The sequence below is a fragment of the Orcinus orca genome, chromosome 12 (genome assembly GCF_937001465.1).
Source record: "Orcinus orca chromosome 12, mOrcOrc1.1, whole genome shotgun sequence".
NCBI lineage: Eukaryota > Metazoa > Chordata > Mammalia > Artiodactyla > Delphinidae > Orcinus > Orcinus orca.
Genome location: NC_064570.1, coordinates 81880090 through 81897668, shown reverse-complemented (window position 1 = coordinate 81897668; position 17579 = coordinate 81880090). Strand labels below are relative to the sequence as shown.

Sequence of the window (17579 nt, the reverse complement as noted above, 5' to 3'; positions counted from 1 at the left end):
CAGAGATCTGCCCTACGACATAGTGCCTATAGGTAGCCATGCAGTATTGTGCATTTCAAAACTTGTTAAGAGGGTAGATTTCATGTTAGGTGTTCTTACCACACACACGCACACACGCACACACTGAGGGACAGAAGGGAAGGCTGGGAGGTGCTGGGTATGTCAGTTACGTTGGTTGTGGTGATGAGATCACAGGTGTTTGCATCTGTCCAAACTCATCACATTGTACACATTAAATACGTGCAGTTCTTTGTGTCTCACTTATACCTCAATAAAGCTCTTTCTATAAAAGTTGAGAAGGTCTGTCCAGTAAAGCAAATAGAGGGGAAGGAGAGAGCAAGCTAGGAGCTGCTGACAGAGGAAAGCAGCCTGAACAAAAGCTGAGCCCCGGGGAGTGGGGCAGGCGGCGGCCAGGCAGCTCTGACCACAGCACTGACACGTCGGGTCCAGCCCGGGCAGCATCCTGGCAGAACTGCTATGAGGTCCACATGTCCCGAGAAGCCAGGACAATCTGTGAAGAGCTCTGAGTGGAGAGTCCCAGGGCCAGATTTCCTGATAGGTCTCTCTAGTGGCACAGTAGTTGGAATGCTGAGAGAGAGTGAGATCCATCGCAGCTATCATAGTATTTACTAGTCATTTGTATTTTATTACAACTGACGTAGAGCTTAAGAGACGTCCCCCTTTACTTGTGGGCATTTTTAGATCAAAATGTTGTTGTTTTTCATTTGTTTGTCTTCTTCCACTTTGTACCTTATGTGAGATGAGCCCTCCCCCCTTCACAACAGGAAGGAAGGTAACAAGAGAAAGAAGGAAAGGTTGGTAGGCACCAAGATCCTTCCGACTGAGACTGGGAGATGGTGTCTGACTCACCCTACTGGCTGGCGTCTGAGATTCCTAAAGCATGTGTTAGAATGTCTTATGACAATGTGAACTATAAAAAAATATTAATTTTCTCTCTTATTAAGCAATAATCAAATAACACATAATGTCCCTCAAATGAGTGAACAGAATAGTATATAATTTTACTATATATGTTTGAGCAATTAGCCTTCAGAAAAGTTAAGGGAAAATTTTTTATTGATTTACTCTGACCAGTGGGATTGTCTGAAAAGAACCAAGGAATAAGAGTTTTTAGGAGGCATGGATCCTTTGATAACAGCATACTTTGCTCAATTTCTTCAAGAAAATATTCTCCCCTCCAGGGCTTTAGAGATGTTCCCTACATCAAAGGTAGTGTTGTTATTCTGGGGAGTGTCAATGAAGATTTTTAAAAAATAGAAGAAAGAAATCTCTAATGGCCTGAAGCAACCCAAATAATTAAAACATTTTAACCAACCATGCTATTTGTGATTGTTCTGAAGCCAAATTTGTATTTTCTCACTTTCTTAAGAAACATTTGTACCAAAAAGATTAGTTGTTTACAAAGAAGAATTTCCCACAACTTTGTGTGTGTGGAAGGACAATCTCTTTCACCCTGAGAGAGTACATTCTCTAGGGGAAAGAATCTAATAAAGGAATATTTACTAAAAGTAGATCTTTGAACTAATGTTATTAGATTTTCTTTATGAAGTATTGTTTCATCAAAGTCATATATATTACTCCAATTTAGCTTCCCATACTTAATAGCAACTTTTCCTCTCTTTGAGGAAGGTTTAGTTGAAACTTAGACACATGTAATCTGCATACATAAAATTATTCTTATTGAGATGCTGGTAATTGAGGGGCAACTAACTGGTGCACAGAGCTGGCCACAACCCTTCATCACTTTTTATAAAGTATTGGTCCAATTTCCTGTTAATAAGCAGAGCTGATCTTACCTATACAAAGGGAAAAGCTCCCAAATTCCCCCAAGTAACTTCTGTCATCTTGTTTTGAATGAATGTTCTTCATTGGAGGGAAACCATTAAGTAGCAATGTCTTGGACTGATGATACCTGCAAATACACTAAGATTATGATTTTTTAAATTATTTATTTATTTTTGGCTGCATTGGGTCTTTGTTGCTGCGTGCGGGCTTTCTCTAGTTGCGGTGAGTAGGGGCTACTCTTCCTTGTGGTGCGTGGGCTTCTCATTGCAGTGGCTTCTCTTGTTGCAGAGCACGGGCTCTAGGCACGCGGGCTCAGCAGTTGGGGCTCACGGGCTCAGTAGTTGTGGTTCGTGGTCTCTAGAGCGCAGGCTCAGTAGCTGTGGCACACGGGCTTAGTTGCTCCACGGCATGTGGGATCTTCCCAGACCAGAGCTCAAACCTGTGTCCCCTGCAGTGGCAGGCGGATTCTTAACCACTGCACCACCAGGGAAGCCCCTAAGATTATGATTGAGAGCAGTTTTCAGAGAGGAAGCACGAGAGCATTAAGCCTCTCCCTGGGGAAGGAAATAGCAGTAACTCCAGAGGAAACATATTCCACCAAAGAGAGAGAAATGGACCGGGAGAGGTGATTACAGCTCTAGCTCTGTGTTCGGTGCTCCACTGCCAGCGCATTATGTAATCCTCACAACTATCACGAGAAGTAGAAATGATGCTCATTTTATAATGGGGTAAAGGTTGCTTAGAAACATCGAGTAACTTGCCCAGGATCACACAAGTATAAGTAGGGGTTGTAGACTTGAAACCCAGGAATGGACCGCTAAACCCACCTTTATTCTCTCACTCACTCTCCAGTAAAAATTTCTTTGTCTTTCAAGCCTTCCAGTTATGTGAGTAGCATAAAGGAATGGAAAATAGTGGCCTCGTGTTAGGATGATGAGGCTTCGAGAGTCTCGGGACTTGAAATGCCTTAGTTTATTTCAGAGTATTCCAGGTTTTCATTCCTTTAGAAGGGAGAGCAGAGCAGCTGGCAATGAGGCGGAACAGAAGAGTTTAACTAATGAGCCATTAAAGGCGGCATGTCTTAGCCCACCCGTTTGACACTTCCGTCACTTCTCATTCATCATCCCTGCAAACGTGTTTATTAAAAACCACATTAATTGGAAAATGTGTTATTATTCCTTTCTGTTGCAGGCAGGGCCCTTGATTTCCTTTCTTTTTTTTTCTCTGGCATTGTTTTTGTGCATTGTTTCATTATTGCAGTAAGAGAATTGAGCGGTGGGGCTCACGTGTGTCACAGAAATTCACATAATTTGTAATGTGGACCAGGAGCTCCCTCTACTGTTTCCACTGGGAAAGGTCTAGAAGAATGACTGTTCAGCCCTCAGGAGGCTGTCCAGGGCCTGGAGATTGCTCAGTGTTCGAGGATTAATTATAAATCTACATGATTTTCAAAGTTTATTTTCAGGATTTTGTTGCATCTTATGCTTATCCTGTATTTTAAATACAAATGCTAGCTCATCGACAGTCATTTTCAATGTCAACCGGATGCCCTCTAGAAGTGAAAGCCCTTCGCTTTCTCTAAAATGCTGACTTATTGTAACACGCTGATAAAACTCTACAGCGTGAGTTTTTGTGGGAGCTGACTCTGGTGGAATTTATGCTTCTTTTCTAAAGGAACCATAAGATTGAAAACATATACAACCATGTTGTTTCCATTTTCATTTTAATTTCAGTGTAGAACTTCTTTCACCTTTAATGCATGAGGCATTGCTCAGTCCTGAAGGTTGTGGTTACAGAGCAGGATACATGGTTAAAAGAGTGAATTTAGGATGTGAAATTGAATTCATTTATCCAACACATACTTACCTCGATCACCTAGCATGTGTTAATGACTGTTACAAACCTTGAGTATACAGTGGTTTATTTAAAAAAAAAAACAGACAAATTAAAGCTAATGTCTCGGGCTTCCCTGGTGGCGCAGTGGTTGAGAGTCCACCTGCTGATGCAGGGGACACGGGTTTGTGCCCCAGTCCGGGAAGATCCCACATGCCGCGGAGCGGCTAGGCCTGTGAGCTGTGGCCGCTGAGCCTGCGCGTCCGGAGCCTGTGCTCCGCAACAGGAGAGGCCGCAACAGTGAGAGGCCCGTGTACCGTAAAAAACAAAAACAAACAAACAAAAAAATAAATAAATAAAGCTAAGGTCTCTACCTTCAATAAATTACACTCTATCATGTGTGTGTAGAGTGAGGGACCGATGGTGAAGAGGCAATTCCATAGGTAGACAAAACAATTTCAGCTTAATATGCAGTGCTGCAGGGGAATAAACTGGGTAGCGTGAGAGTGGTTTGGGAGGAAGAGTTGTTGCCCTAGTTAAGGTGGTCCAGGTGGCATCTCTGAGCATCTAGGTGACATTACTTGAGAAGGAGCCAGCAGTGTGAGGCCCAGAGCAAGAACTTTCCAGCCACAAAGATCAGGAAGTGCAAAGGGCCTGAGGTGGGAGAGAGGTTGCTGGATTCAGTAAACAGAAAGGAGCTAGGAGAACAGTGCCAGAGGAGGCTTTGGAGCTGAGTGGCCTTATGAGAGTGGAATTGGGGAGCAGGGTCGGGGGGAGAATAAGTGGCAAGGAAAATAATCAACTGGTCACATCTCCCTTTTCTAGGTCTTTGTGTTTTTATCTCAGGCGATTAGATTTTTATTTTGATGTGATGAAATTATTATTCCTAATGATAATTCTAATGGTAGCATCATTGTAGCATACCGTTTTTAGTCTTTGCATGGACAGGGAACAGACTTGTTTGCTGAGAAAACAAGGAAACAGACAAAGCTTTGACAGTTGCCCATTTCACTTCAGCCCAGCCTGAATCCAGGGGACACCATGTTTTTCCTTGGAGATGGAGAATCTCATCACATACAAGTCTCATTCTTTCTTCCCCACAGCTACACCTGAGGCTTCCTTTCTGATAGGCTGCAGGTTGATATGAGCAGTTATAACTATGAAAGTCTATGCTCTGGAAACACCGTGGAACTAATGCCTTCCTGCATCTGTGCCCTGTTATCCATCACTATCCCCACCTTTTCCGTCTTCATCTCCAGCCTTATTTCCTATGCACTGAGGACCCACGGTGCAAAGTTAATGTTAGCAAGGCCCACCCTAAGGGAAGTTAGTCCCCAAGACACATTTTGGACTGCTCAATAAAGTGGATGACAAGAATGTCCAATTAAAACATTTGACTTCTTGCTAAAATACTCTGTGTGACTATATGCAGTTTGAGAACCATCATGTATCAGTGGGAATCCAGTTCATAGTCTGAACATCCGTCTACAAGCTTTGAATTGATCAGGGTTTTCTGTTTCTCAGTTTTCCTTTCAGTAAAGAACTTTAGTCTCTTTGGTCTCTTAATGGCTAAAGGCCATGTACTGTACTGATATCTTTGGAGGAAAAGAACCTAACCATTTATCTGTGTCAACGGGAATAGTAATTTTATTCATAATAAAAATAAGATGACTTCCTCAGAGTTAAAAATAAAGATACCTAAGACCTATAAAATGGAGGCATGGCCAGTTAATCATTTTTATTGCCACTCGTCCCCCACTGGGGCCATGGTCCCAGACAAAACAGCTGTTGCCAACATTGCTAACATTCCAGTGTCACCTTGCGTGGCCACGGAATCCGTAGACATGCCTGTGAGGCAGCTGGGGTCTCAGGTGGAGAATGTGAAAACCAGCACTTGGGCTCCACTCCCTAATTACTTCTCTTTTTTTTCTCCCAATGAGCAGCAGCAGTGAGACATTATTAGCCACTTTCTGACTGCCTGAGTTTTTTACTAATTATAGATACACTTGGGAAGAAAAGGATTTTATGTTCTTACAGCCACTGACTCCTTTTCTTCATTTTGGGTCATGTTATTGAAGCCAACTATTAAGACTTCTGAATGACAGACGTTGTGTATAGCAATGATGGGACAGAATATTTGAAATCCTTGATATATGGTCACCAAACTTGTTATTGGGCCAGTGCATAGATTCAATACTGATTCTTTGTGGGAGGTAAACAGTAAGGTTTTAATCAATCTGACTGGCCTTTGAGAAATATTCAACAAGGGAGACTTGTTTCCTAAATAATCTTATGATTTGTATTTGCTGATACAGTTTACAAAATTATCTCCATACAGCATTTAATTTTACCGCCGTAGAACTCTGTGAAACAGGTGGGAAAAGATTATCTCCATTTTAACAATAAGAAAAGGCTGGGCCTCCAGAAGTAGGGGGCTTAGCTAAACCCCTTCAGTCAGTTTTCTCTTCACAGCAGCTACAACCTGGTAGGAAATTGTTTCCATCAAAGGAGAGACTAAAAGAAGTTATGTGAGTAGAGAAGCAACAAGTTTTCAGCATTATCCGGGGAACCTGAAACATGAGAGGAAATTCTGTAGAAAGTAAGCCTGGAAGGAGCTTCAGTTATATCTGTAATTTCGTTAAAAGGTAAAGAGATCTAAAGTAAATATGGCAGACGGTTAGGACCTGACAACATTGGATTGTGGATTCATGGGGATTTATCCTATTATATTCTGTACTTTTCAACATGCTTGAAATATTCCAAATTTCTTTGACAAAACAGGAAAAGCATCCTGTGGGATGGGCTGAGGTTAATATCACTAATTACTTCTTCACCGGCCTAGAGTGTCAGCATCTTCTCTTTTGCCTGAAATCCTTTGTAGAATGAGGCAAAGTGTTTTAAAAATGAAATCATTCAGTATTCTTTCCTAGAACTTCCCTGAGTGTACCCTCTGTAACCGTGCGGTTCAGTTGAGCCAAGACATGTCACTTGCATATTTATCATGAGTATGACCTACAGATCAGAAGGAAACCTTGATGGCTGACATTTGAGTTGAAAGTGGAGGCTCCAATCACCACAGAATAAAACGTCACTTTGCTTTTGTCCAGAATGTCCCCAACCATTCGAGTTGTGTATACATGCCCTTGGCCTCTACGTAACTTGGCAGCATGTAAGCCAGTGCCATCAGCCTGGCTGTCTGAAGTCTCTGCGGTTTGCCTGGGAATCACGTTTTCTCTGTCTAGGAAGCACTGTCATCCTACCAACACTTGTTCGTCTAAACTTTTTTATTTTATATTGGAGCGTAGTTGATTAACAATGTTGTGTTAGATTAACGCTTTGTGTTAGCGAAGTGATTCACTTATACATATACACGTATCTATTCTTTTTCAGAATCTTTTCCCATTTAGGTTGTTACATACTATTGAGCACAGACGTAGAGAAGAACTTATGGTTACAGGGGTGGGTGGCAGAAATGGTGAGGGGAAGGGATAGTTAGGGAGTTTGGGATTGACATGTACCAACACTTTTAAAGAGAGTGAATATTATCAGTTACATAAGTGGAATCTCAAAGCACTGATAGGTGCAGGCTGTGTAAGCCAACCTCCCTTCAGATTTGAGAGGTGTATTGAGAGATTCCTGAGGTCAGACAGGGGAGTGCAAGCTCAGCTGTTCCCCAGGTATGGTTTCTGTTGATGGTGAACTTCGAGCGATGCCACTGGATACAGATCATTTGTTTCGCAATCTCCATCCTTACTAGTTCTCATGCCCCGCTGGCTTTAATCACCTCATGCAGGGTCAGTGATGTGGCTTCAGTGGGGAGGCAAGGCCCCTCTAGAGACTGCTGCTGCCCCTTATATTACAGGAAGCTGACACGTAACATTTTTGCTTTTGCAGGACATACTGAGGGGAAATGAGTATGAAACATTTTATGGATGGATAAGCAGAATCGCAGCGTTAGCGGAGGAATCATTTTTTTCTGACTGTCATGCCATGGAAATCAGTCATCAATGTCCCAGCAAGGCACTCTATCAAGAATGCAATGGGCTTTATAACCAATTAGATGGATTTGTTTCATGGTATCAGGGAAAATAATCTCCTTTAGAAAATGATTTTTTTTTCTCCCTTGGAAAGTAAAGTGTTAAAAACTTCTGAGCCTCACAGCATAATGTAGAAAATCTGCTTTTATGAAATGGATTAATTACACCCATTGAATGCATTCACTGTCACAGCCTCATCCTCCCACCCCTGTTCCAAAATGACAAGTGAAACCAGCGGCTGTGTAATTTTGGAAAACAATCAGGTCACATATTGAGTATTTTGCTTATTCATATAACCATAAACTGCCTCTGCTTGAGTTCCCTCAATTACACAGCTCAGTGTGCAGGCCAGAAGAGACAAGCCCAGCTCAAGTGAGCACTTCTGGAATACACAGAGGGATGCATTTGAAAAATGTCCAAAGTGGCAGATGTGAAAACTTCTCATTCAAGACCCAGAAGCGCTGCTTCGCTGCAATCCTTCACCTGTTAATCACGCTGCTTCTGAACTTCTGAACCAGGGTTGCTGGCAATATCTCATATAGAGATACTTAGGAGCTACTGATCTTTCAAAGTAGAGTGCACGTGTATGCCTCTGGGGTGGGGCAACGGGGACCTGGCTGAGACAAGAGACGATCACTGCTGCTGAGAATTTCCAGAGCTTCACCAAGAATAAATGTTGGCTGCTGGCTTCTAACAAAAACTGCTCTTACCTTTTTTAGGGGAAGTCCCCAGAAGATGCCCTTGACCAATGCTTGAACCAGTGTATTGCTGTATCACTTAAATCCTTCAGATCCCACATGGCAATACACAAATCTCTCTTCCACGAGAACACAATGGCACAATTGTAGTTTTGTTTGAAGGGTATCTCGTCTTCTTACTAAGGGTGACTACTTTCCCATGACTGTTCATCCACTGCAATTTCACGCTCGTAGGAATTTCAGCCTATCAATATGATCCCTAAGCAATCTTACTCGCTTGTTTCTAGTCTTTTTCCCACCAACTCTGACCATTTGTGTGTTTGTTTTTCTTCTACCATCTCATAAATGCCAAGACTCTACCCCTCATTTGGTATCATTTGAACTTCAAAAGTTCCTTAAGATGCCGATCAAGATTGCCAACTTCTTTCCTTTTCCCTCTCAGAAGTCTCCCTCTCACCTCTCTCTCATCCAGGCCCTCCTTGATTTTAACATTTCTTGTATCTGCCTGTGGTTCCTCTCTCTTATCCTCACCCTCCTCCCATTCTGGTCGCTCTCCTCTTGATCTCTTCTTGTCCAGTCTCTGAAAAGTTGCGTCTACACTGCGTCCCGGAGCTCCCTGTGCTTGGCCCTTGTAGATTCTGTCCCTCATTAATAGATCTGCAGTCTTTTACCCTTGAGTGCCCTACGTGATGTTTTTAACCAGCTTTAAGATGATTGATTTTGGGGTTTTTTTCCTCTATCTGTCATCCCTCTCACTGTGAGGCAGATAAAGGAAAGAGTTAAAATATCAAAGATACAGCATCAGGCCATCTTGGGTTGAAATCTAGCTGTTGTCTGCTAGTTGTATGACCTTGGGTAGGATAGTAAACTTTGTTATAAGTAAAATAAGGATAATGCCTACCTCATTGGACTGCTGTAAAAGCAAAATGCAATAACATACGTACCTGCCACACAGATATTACTTTCCAAGGGTTACTATTGTCATTTATTAATATTCTTATCATTATCCCATTTTATCATTCTCTTCCATCTGCTCATTATGTTTTACTTTCTTTCCCAGGATTTAATCCAGGACCTCCCATTTCTAAAGCAAAAGTGTTGATACCTTTCCAAGTTCTTTGATTATCATCCTCCTATAGCTTTCTCCTCTGAGTCCCACTTTTTACAATCAAAGTTCGTCTTAAGACTTAACTACATTTCTCAGAGCCTCATGCCAGAAAGTGAATGCCAAAGGCCTGGGGGGCTGCGAAGCCACAGTCTCCAGGATCTGCACTCCCCCCTTTTCTGTACCCTCTCCTCCCTCGGTGCTGTCTTCTCCTGTCCCACCTGCCACATAGCATCCCGTTACTCCTCCCCTTTTTTGTCCCATCCAACTTGCTCTCAGGAAATACTGAATGATTCATAAGAATATATTCAAGGGGAACAACTCTTATACTTGGTTCTACCATTTGTTTATTGCGTGATTTGGGGGTAAATCTATCAGTTTTTCCCTGTCAGATGGAGAACATAATCATACCCATCTCACATAGTCTTTATGAGAATCAAATAAGATGATGTGTTTTGCAGTCACATTACCCTGCCATCTAAGAAAATATAAGTGAAAACGTATTTAGAATTATGCTGAGCTGTATGAATATGAAACATTAGTATTACATCTCCCAAAACCCAACACCAAATAAACCAGTCTTTCTATATGAAGTTTTAGGCAGGCATAAACCAGAAGGTGGGTGAGACATTTTCAGAAATAAGAGCCCCTTCCCAGGAACCTTAAATTTCACCTAATACATGCTATCTGGCCCACATCCCCACTGTAATCCCATAAAGGAGAACTTGAGGTCTCTGTGTTGAAATATAACCATAGTATAAGCACTTAATGAATCCCCTCCTTGCTTCAGAAATCGTATTTTGCAATTTGAGAGTTTTCAGCAATTTGGGGGGGGGGAGGGGTTGGAGTGCTGGTATCTCCTTAGCCACTAAAACTTTGTAGCAGAAACATTCTCTGAAAAACAATCTATTCTAAAATTACAACTGTTTAAGTTAATTAAATCCCAAGAGACAATGAAAAAACTCATTTAGAGCAAATATTTAAGAGAAATAAAAGGATCTGTGTTTAAAAGAAAAAGAAATTGATTTCCCATTTTTCTCTCAGAATTGGAGACAACTTTCCATGTTGTAATTCTGGTCAAAAATCCATCCATAAGCTCTTTTCTACTAACTGGAGCTCACTGCAGCTTTGTTTTCAGTTATTTAGCCAGATTCTTAGATTAATCTGCATCTGTTGGCCCTGTATTCTGTGAGTTTGGAAGCAGCAAGACCCCTGCTCAGTTTGCTACCATTCCTAACTGAAATCAAAACGAAAGAGCAAGAAATTGGCTATACCCTCAAAATTTTTCTTGCAAAAGATTCTATTGAATTCAGCAAATACTGGGATGGGGGTACTATATGTTATGATAAGATAAAAAAGATTGAAACTCCTATCTTCAAGGCGTTTTCATTCCAACTGGAAAGATAGACATGCACTCAAACCACCATAAATCAGGGCTTCCCTGGTGGCGCAGTGGTTGAGAGTCTGCCTGCTGATGCAGGGGACGTGGGTTCGTGCCCTGGTCCAGGAAGATCCCACATGCCGCGGAGCGGCTGGGCCCGTGAACCATGGCCGCTGAGCCCGTGCGTCCAGAGCCTGTGCTCCGCAACGGGAGAGGCCACAACAGTGAGAGGCCTGCGTACCACACACACACACACAAAAAAAAAAACATAAAACAGTATAAATGTGCTTCACTAAGTTATATATAATGTTATAGATGGAATATATATATCTAAGAGAAAAGCTCATTCTGACACTAACCTTCCCAGCAATTACTGTATTATTGAAACATGCCTCATCTTACCATTTCTATGAATGAGGTTAGGCTTCCTAATAATTTTTTTAATATAAGAAAAATAATTACTGGTCTTTGCCTTTTCTACTAGCCATTAGAAAGTTAGAAATATTTCTTGAAAATTAGCCCAAATGACTTTTCAATAACAAACTTTCTATCTCTTCTTATAGCAAAGCTGTTTTTTAGCATGCTTTGAAAAAAGTTGATTAGTGCAACTTTCTTCATAGAGGTTTTTGGTATTTCAAAGGTTGTTAGCAAAGTTAATTGGAAACCCACGGGGCCAGAAGGCAGTTGTGTACAACCTGAAAATATGTATTTGTGAATCCTGAAAGGAGCCCCTAATGAGAGAGCTCCTAATGAAGAGTGCTGGTGTGTGGAGATGAGTGGTACCCAGATGGCGCACGGACGTTCAGTCAGCAGTTACGGGGAGCTGAAGGATGCTTTCAGAGAAGAGGGAGGAAGGAAGACAGTTCAGGAAGGAGGGCCAGAGAGGGAGCAGAGTGGCTGAGGGGCCACGGAGACCTTGATTCAGAACATCAAGGGTGCGCTAAAGCTGACCCAAAGGCCCAGCCCTGACGGTGACAGGGAGCTCGCAGCAAAGACCAGGGAAGGGAAAAAGGCAAAAGTGGGTTCTTCGAGCTCCGCATACTGCGTGAACTGGCTGGAAAATGAAAGTGCGGCCAAGACCAGGACCGAAGAAGCTTTAACACAGAGCTCTTCCCATCCTTTAGACATTGGGAATCTGTGGCCCAAACTGAAATCTAAGGAGCTGATAATGCAAACAGTTGATCATTTTCACACTAGCATCTGATGACGCTGGTGGCAGACAGGGTATTTCTCTGTCTTACACCTCTAGCAAGATTTTAGCCAAAAAAAAAACACCCCTTTTTAAATGCTTTAAACTATTACCGAGCATATATGTTCCCAAGATGAATGTATCTTTAATTCCCTTCATCACACCAGGCATGGTTCTTTGCAGTAGGAGACAACATCAGGGTCTCTCCCCACACCAGGCTGATGGACCGCTCCGGTAATTACACGCGAGCACAGTTGGGTTATGAACAGGTGTGTCTCCCCGGAGCTCATGAGCATTTTACAGCTGTTGTGTAATTGTCTACTTATCCCATTAACTCGGGCGTCCTGTGTCTTGCAGCCCAACACAAATAGAGCAAAGCCGTGGTATCTGTATGGCTGCTGCAGGAGCAGGATACTGGGACAGTTTTCCTTTCCATAACCATAATTTAAAATTTCCTGCAAAAATTATTTTAGGCTGAGAATCTGCTTTTAAGTTACAAGAGTTGAGCAACTAAGAAGTGAGTTTGGGGCCAGGCTGCCTCCATTAAATATTAGCCCTGCCACGTACCAGGGGTGTGACCTTGGGCCAGTTAACTATTTCAAACGCTCATTTTTCTGTATCTTTGAATTGGAAATAATGATGGTACATAACGTCATGGTGTCATTGTAGAGATGAAATGAGCTAGTCTATTTGAAACCCTCGGTGTAATGCCTGGCGCACGATACACACTACCTAAATGTGTGCCGTTATTATTTAATGGATTCTTCTGCTCTAGTTGACAGACGTTATTAATTGATCCGCTGTATTCAGGAGCCCCACTTGTTACGCCTTTCCCTTTTAACTAAGACGAATGTGTCTGAAGCTAAGTGTACCTACCACATCACTAGTCTTTGATCTAATTGACCTTATGATCGATACACATTCACCATTCACCCAATGCCTGCTATGCAGATACCCCTAAGTTACCTTTGATGCTACTACATACGGTATCTAAGATTTCTCCTTGCCTTGTTAAAAATAGTTGCAGAAGGATCAATGTGTATGGAGTCTCATGTCTCCTGAATTTCAGGAATGAGTTCCTAGCTTGTACCTTCTTGGCCGGAAACTTTGTGAAACAACCCCCAACTCAGTAATTGCTTTCCTCTTCGCTTCAACTACCTGACCTGGAAAACGTCACACAAAGCTGGCTGATGGAAAAAGAACCTGAAAAATAATAGCGCCTTGAGAATTATTTTCTGACATTAGCTCTGTTTTGATTCCAGCAAGGTAACAGCGTCGTTTGTCTTTCCAACCACAGTCAGCTCCGTTCCGCACAAGGCCTATTATTTTCTCACGAGTTATATCTGCCTCCTTCTATCATCCATCACTACATCTTGCTGTCTTCAACATTTAACGGCACAAAGTAAAGCCTTCATGTTAGATCTTCTCTCACAGGCCGTTCCTAAGAAACACCCGTCATAACTGTTGGCCAACGTTAATCTTTTCAAGATAACCTAAGGCGTTACCTATATCAGTGAGTGCAGCTAGCAGATGTTCCTTAAAATGTTTCTTCACTTTCCAAAGCTTTCGTTTGCTTTTTAAAATAATCATCTTTGTATAGTAGTGACTTTGGTTGGCTGAATCATGATCTTTCGGTGTCTTATCTTCTGAGAACTTCGCTTCTGTAACATTTTCTCTCTTCCTAGGAGCTTTCGAGGTGCGGATGAAATATGCAGTCTCTTTTCTGAGACAGCTGAATCTATTTTGGCTGAACTACCTAAATTAAAATCACGTTAATCTTTGCGTTTTCTTACACCCCTTTCCCCAAAATTTAATCCCTGAAAAACTCAGAGAACGCTTCTCTTCCTCTCTTCCTGGAAGTTTTAGGGACAGACAAATGTCTTTACTTCCTTCCTATCCACCCAAAGCTCAGCAGAGTGCTTCATGAATGTTTCCACATCATCTGAAAACTACATGTATTTAAATGTCTTAAGCCCAAGGTTATACAGCAGATATCTTTTTCTGGCCTGAAAGTCCGTGGGAAGCCCATGTTCACCCAACTAATTCCAATAAGTAAAGCAATAACAAAACAATATTTTTCCCTTATTTTTTAAGGTAATAACACATGGGCATACACTTCCATAATTCATTGGTAAAAGCCCTATAAGAAGTGTCAAACATAAACTGAAGCTCTTCAGCCTCTTGCCTTGAGGAGTTTTATGGGTAAGATTCCTCTTAATAAGGAATATGCTGATGGCTGACCTTTTAGTAAAATGTTACGTGTTCCCAGTTAGGACCTTTCTTTGGATTCATGCAGGATTTAACCTAGAAATACGTTTAAGAACCAGATAAGCTAATGTCCATGTGATTCTCTATTAATTAGAATATTTGACTGAACAGACACTTCCTTCTTCTTACCTGTGAGATTTTAAGAGCTCTTAGATACATTATTTAAATACACATTGTTTTGGTAAATGTTTACGTATGTCTTTGATTTGTTTCTAATACAGGGACCTCCTGGAATACAAGGAATGCAACAGCCTCTTGATGGATATTATCACAAGGTATGGCTTCTTCCACTCACATCATGTATACAGAGATTTTATGTGATGGTATTTTTGAAAAATAAAATGAACTTAATTGCTAACTGCTCAGACTTTGAAACATAATCACATATACTTAACATCTTTCCATAATGAAAATGTTTCCAAAAAATTATTTTGATCAGCGTCTTTTTACAAAACCAGGATTTTATCTTTATTTAGTTATTTATTTTTTAATTAATTTATTTATTTTTGGCTGGGTTGGGTCTTCGTTGCTGCGCACGGGCTTTCTCTAGTTGCGGCAAGCGGGGGCTTCTCTTCGTTGTGGTGCGCAGGCTTCTCATTGTGGTGGCTTCTCTTGTGGCGGAGCACGGGCTCTAGGCCCGTGCAGGCTTCAGTAGTTGTGGCTCGCGGGCTCCAGGCATGCGGGCTTCAGTAGTTGTGGTGCACGGGCTTAGTTGCCCCGTGGCATGTGATCCTCCCGGACCAGGGCTCGAACCCGTGTCCCCTGCATTGGCAGGTGGATGCTTAAGCACTGCGCCACCAGGGAAGTCCCTATCTTTACTTTTTAAAAGTTTATTTCAAAGTTTGCAAAAGTTCATACAAAAAATTAACATAAAAAACAGGTTTCACCATTGATAGCATCATATATGTGGTTTCCCTGAAGGCAGAAAGAGATGATTTGCTACCCTAGAGCTCTGGGTACTGCAACGGGTGATAGATTTCTTACCAAACTAACAGGTGCTACACTAAAATCTCAAGCAAAGGTTTACATACTATGGGTCAAGACTGTAGTCTCCCACCTCTCAGGAAGGAGCCACTTTAACTTCACCAAGATTTTTAATTACCCATTGGTTTGGATGGAATATGACATAGAAGGATCTGACAGCCAAAAGGCAAGACAGTTTTGCCCCCAATTCTACAAGGAAGCACAGCAGACGGAGAAGAATGGGTGTGGGCAACCGAGTGTGACTCAGAGACCTAAGTGAGACCACTGGTAGGCTCACCATTCAGCACATGTTTGGGGTCTGATCGCTTTGTGAGGGGCATTCTGGCCACTGACTCGGATCCCTTATTACATCATGGTTTATCACTGATAAGCTGCAAATTTGGAGAAACTCCCCTTTATGTCTGTCCTGTGTTCTTGGTCTCCCTTTCTTAGATTCCTCTGGCTACTTTTGTTCCTCTGTTTAAAAACCCAAAGAAACACTCTGTGCCAGCAGAGGCCTTGAAGGCAGCAGGTCCACAGAAAATGACAAGCTAATTAATTCAAAATCCCAATTCTTCCATCAGATTAAGTTCAACATGAAGACGTGGATCGTTTGTGGCTGATAAATTTAAAATCAGAAGTGTGGAAAGCCTCTTCCACTTCCTGCATGATCCTATCTTAACTTTTCTCATTTCCTTAGATTTTCCAGGTAATATTGTATTAGGAGGAACGTATGAGGTATATTGTATGATCCTTTAGTAAACATTTTCTGTAGAGCTCTCTCTGTACCAACTTTTTCACAACCATAAGGCTTGGCCCACATGAAAAAACGTAAGAGAAGCATATCTAAAGTTACTCAGTTAAAATACACTGCATTTCTGTAATGACATCTACTGGTACAAAATAGGATTTACTATAAATGCTTCAAAATAATGAGAATGAGTGGGCTCTGATCTAACAGTGTCAGCTAAAAAAAACTTAAAGAATATTGTGTGTTACTACCACCCTTGGTATAAAATTTACCAAGTTGCTACTCAGCTACTTAGATATTTGCCATCCTTTGCAAAACTTTTAATGCTCATCTCTTTGCAAGTCTCTCAGCATTACTTCTGTATATAGTTTATCTTGCCAGCGAGTCAGTTTTCCCTTAAATGAAGATATATAGTGCATTTATATTTTAGAAGCTGAAGTTGAGAACATAAATTTTTTACTTTAAGGTTATATTTCCCCCAAAACGAGGCTGACCGGAGAAGGTGGGTGGAGAGTCTTGCTAACAGCAAACCAGTTCTCTGAATTTAGCTGTTGACTCACCTAAAAGAACTCCAGCTATTGTTACTACCGTTGCTACCACGGGATTGAGGCTCACAGGTGTTTAGTCCACCTGTGCTCAGAAGGTGACTTCAGAATTGGAGCACTGCTGGGTAAAGAGGGGAGACCATAGCTTCTCTTCCCCAAATGAAACACCGTTGCCAGTTAACATCAGAAGGCTTTAGACCCGCCTGGGAATTAATGGGAGGTAACTTTCCAAATACTTGACTCTGTTTCCTTCTGAGAATAGTTAGGGCTGTTCCATGGAGGTCCCACCAGGATGGATGGAGGGGTAGGGCCCACCTTCTCAGCACCTACACTGAGCACCTTTCTGGGTTGTAACCACCACCTCTTCACCCTCGGCTTCACAAAAGAAAGGGCCAAGCGTGCCATGGTGAATGAGATGCCTGTCTTCACTTGGCCGTGTCCCCAGCAGGTCACGACCCCCACCCGTTGGGGATGCTGAGCTTGTTTCGATTTGCAATTCATCGCATGCCTGATGGTCTGGCCGTCGCAAATAAGCACAGAGAGAAGGGGGCCCCTGAGTGAAACTTTCCTGGAGAGTAAATAATGGACCATGTATTGAAACATATAAAGTGACATTCCAAGGTTAAAATAATCTTCCCGTTTAAATTGGCATTGATTTATGTAATGTCTGCACTTGAGTCCTGGGCCTCGGCACCTCAGCTCGCAGCAGCTCAGCCGTCCTGCAGCCTGGATTCTGCGGAAGCAGCTGCCCCTGGGAGAACGAGTGGCAGACCACTCATACACCTCCCCTCCCCTTCCTCTCCTGAAAGAGCTCCTGGCTCATTCCCTCATCCCAGGAATCCTCAAAGCAAAGTAATTGCCTTTGGCCCCTGTACAAGAGTTGATCGTTTTCCCCTATACTTTTCCTTGTCATCAGAGGAAGAAGCTCAGGCATAAGAAGCCCTCTCCTCTCACAGCACAAATCAAAAAGAGAATTGGGGAAGAAAAAAAAGGAAGTGAGGAA

The 17579-nt window shown here is 42.1% G+C and overlaps 1 protein-coding gene across 1 annotated transcript in view; it reads left to right on the top strand.

Annotated features, from left to right (window-relative positions):
* Positions 1-17579, top strand: part of COL19A1 (collagen type XIX alpha 1 chain) — a 347142-nt gene that overhangs the window by 244040 nt on the left and 85523 nt on the right. The window contains exon 16 of the mRNA XM_004270129.2: positions 14539-14592. Within this exon, the coding sequence (XP_004270177.1) occupies positions 14539-14592 (54 nt within the window). The remainder of the gene's footprint in view (positions 1-14538; positions 14593-17579) is intronic.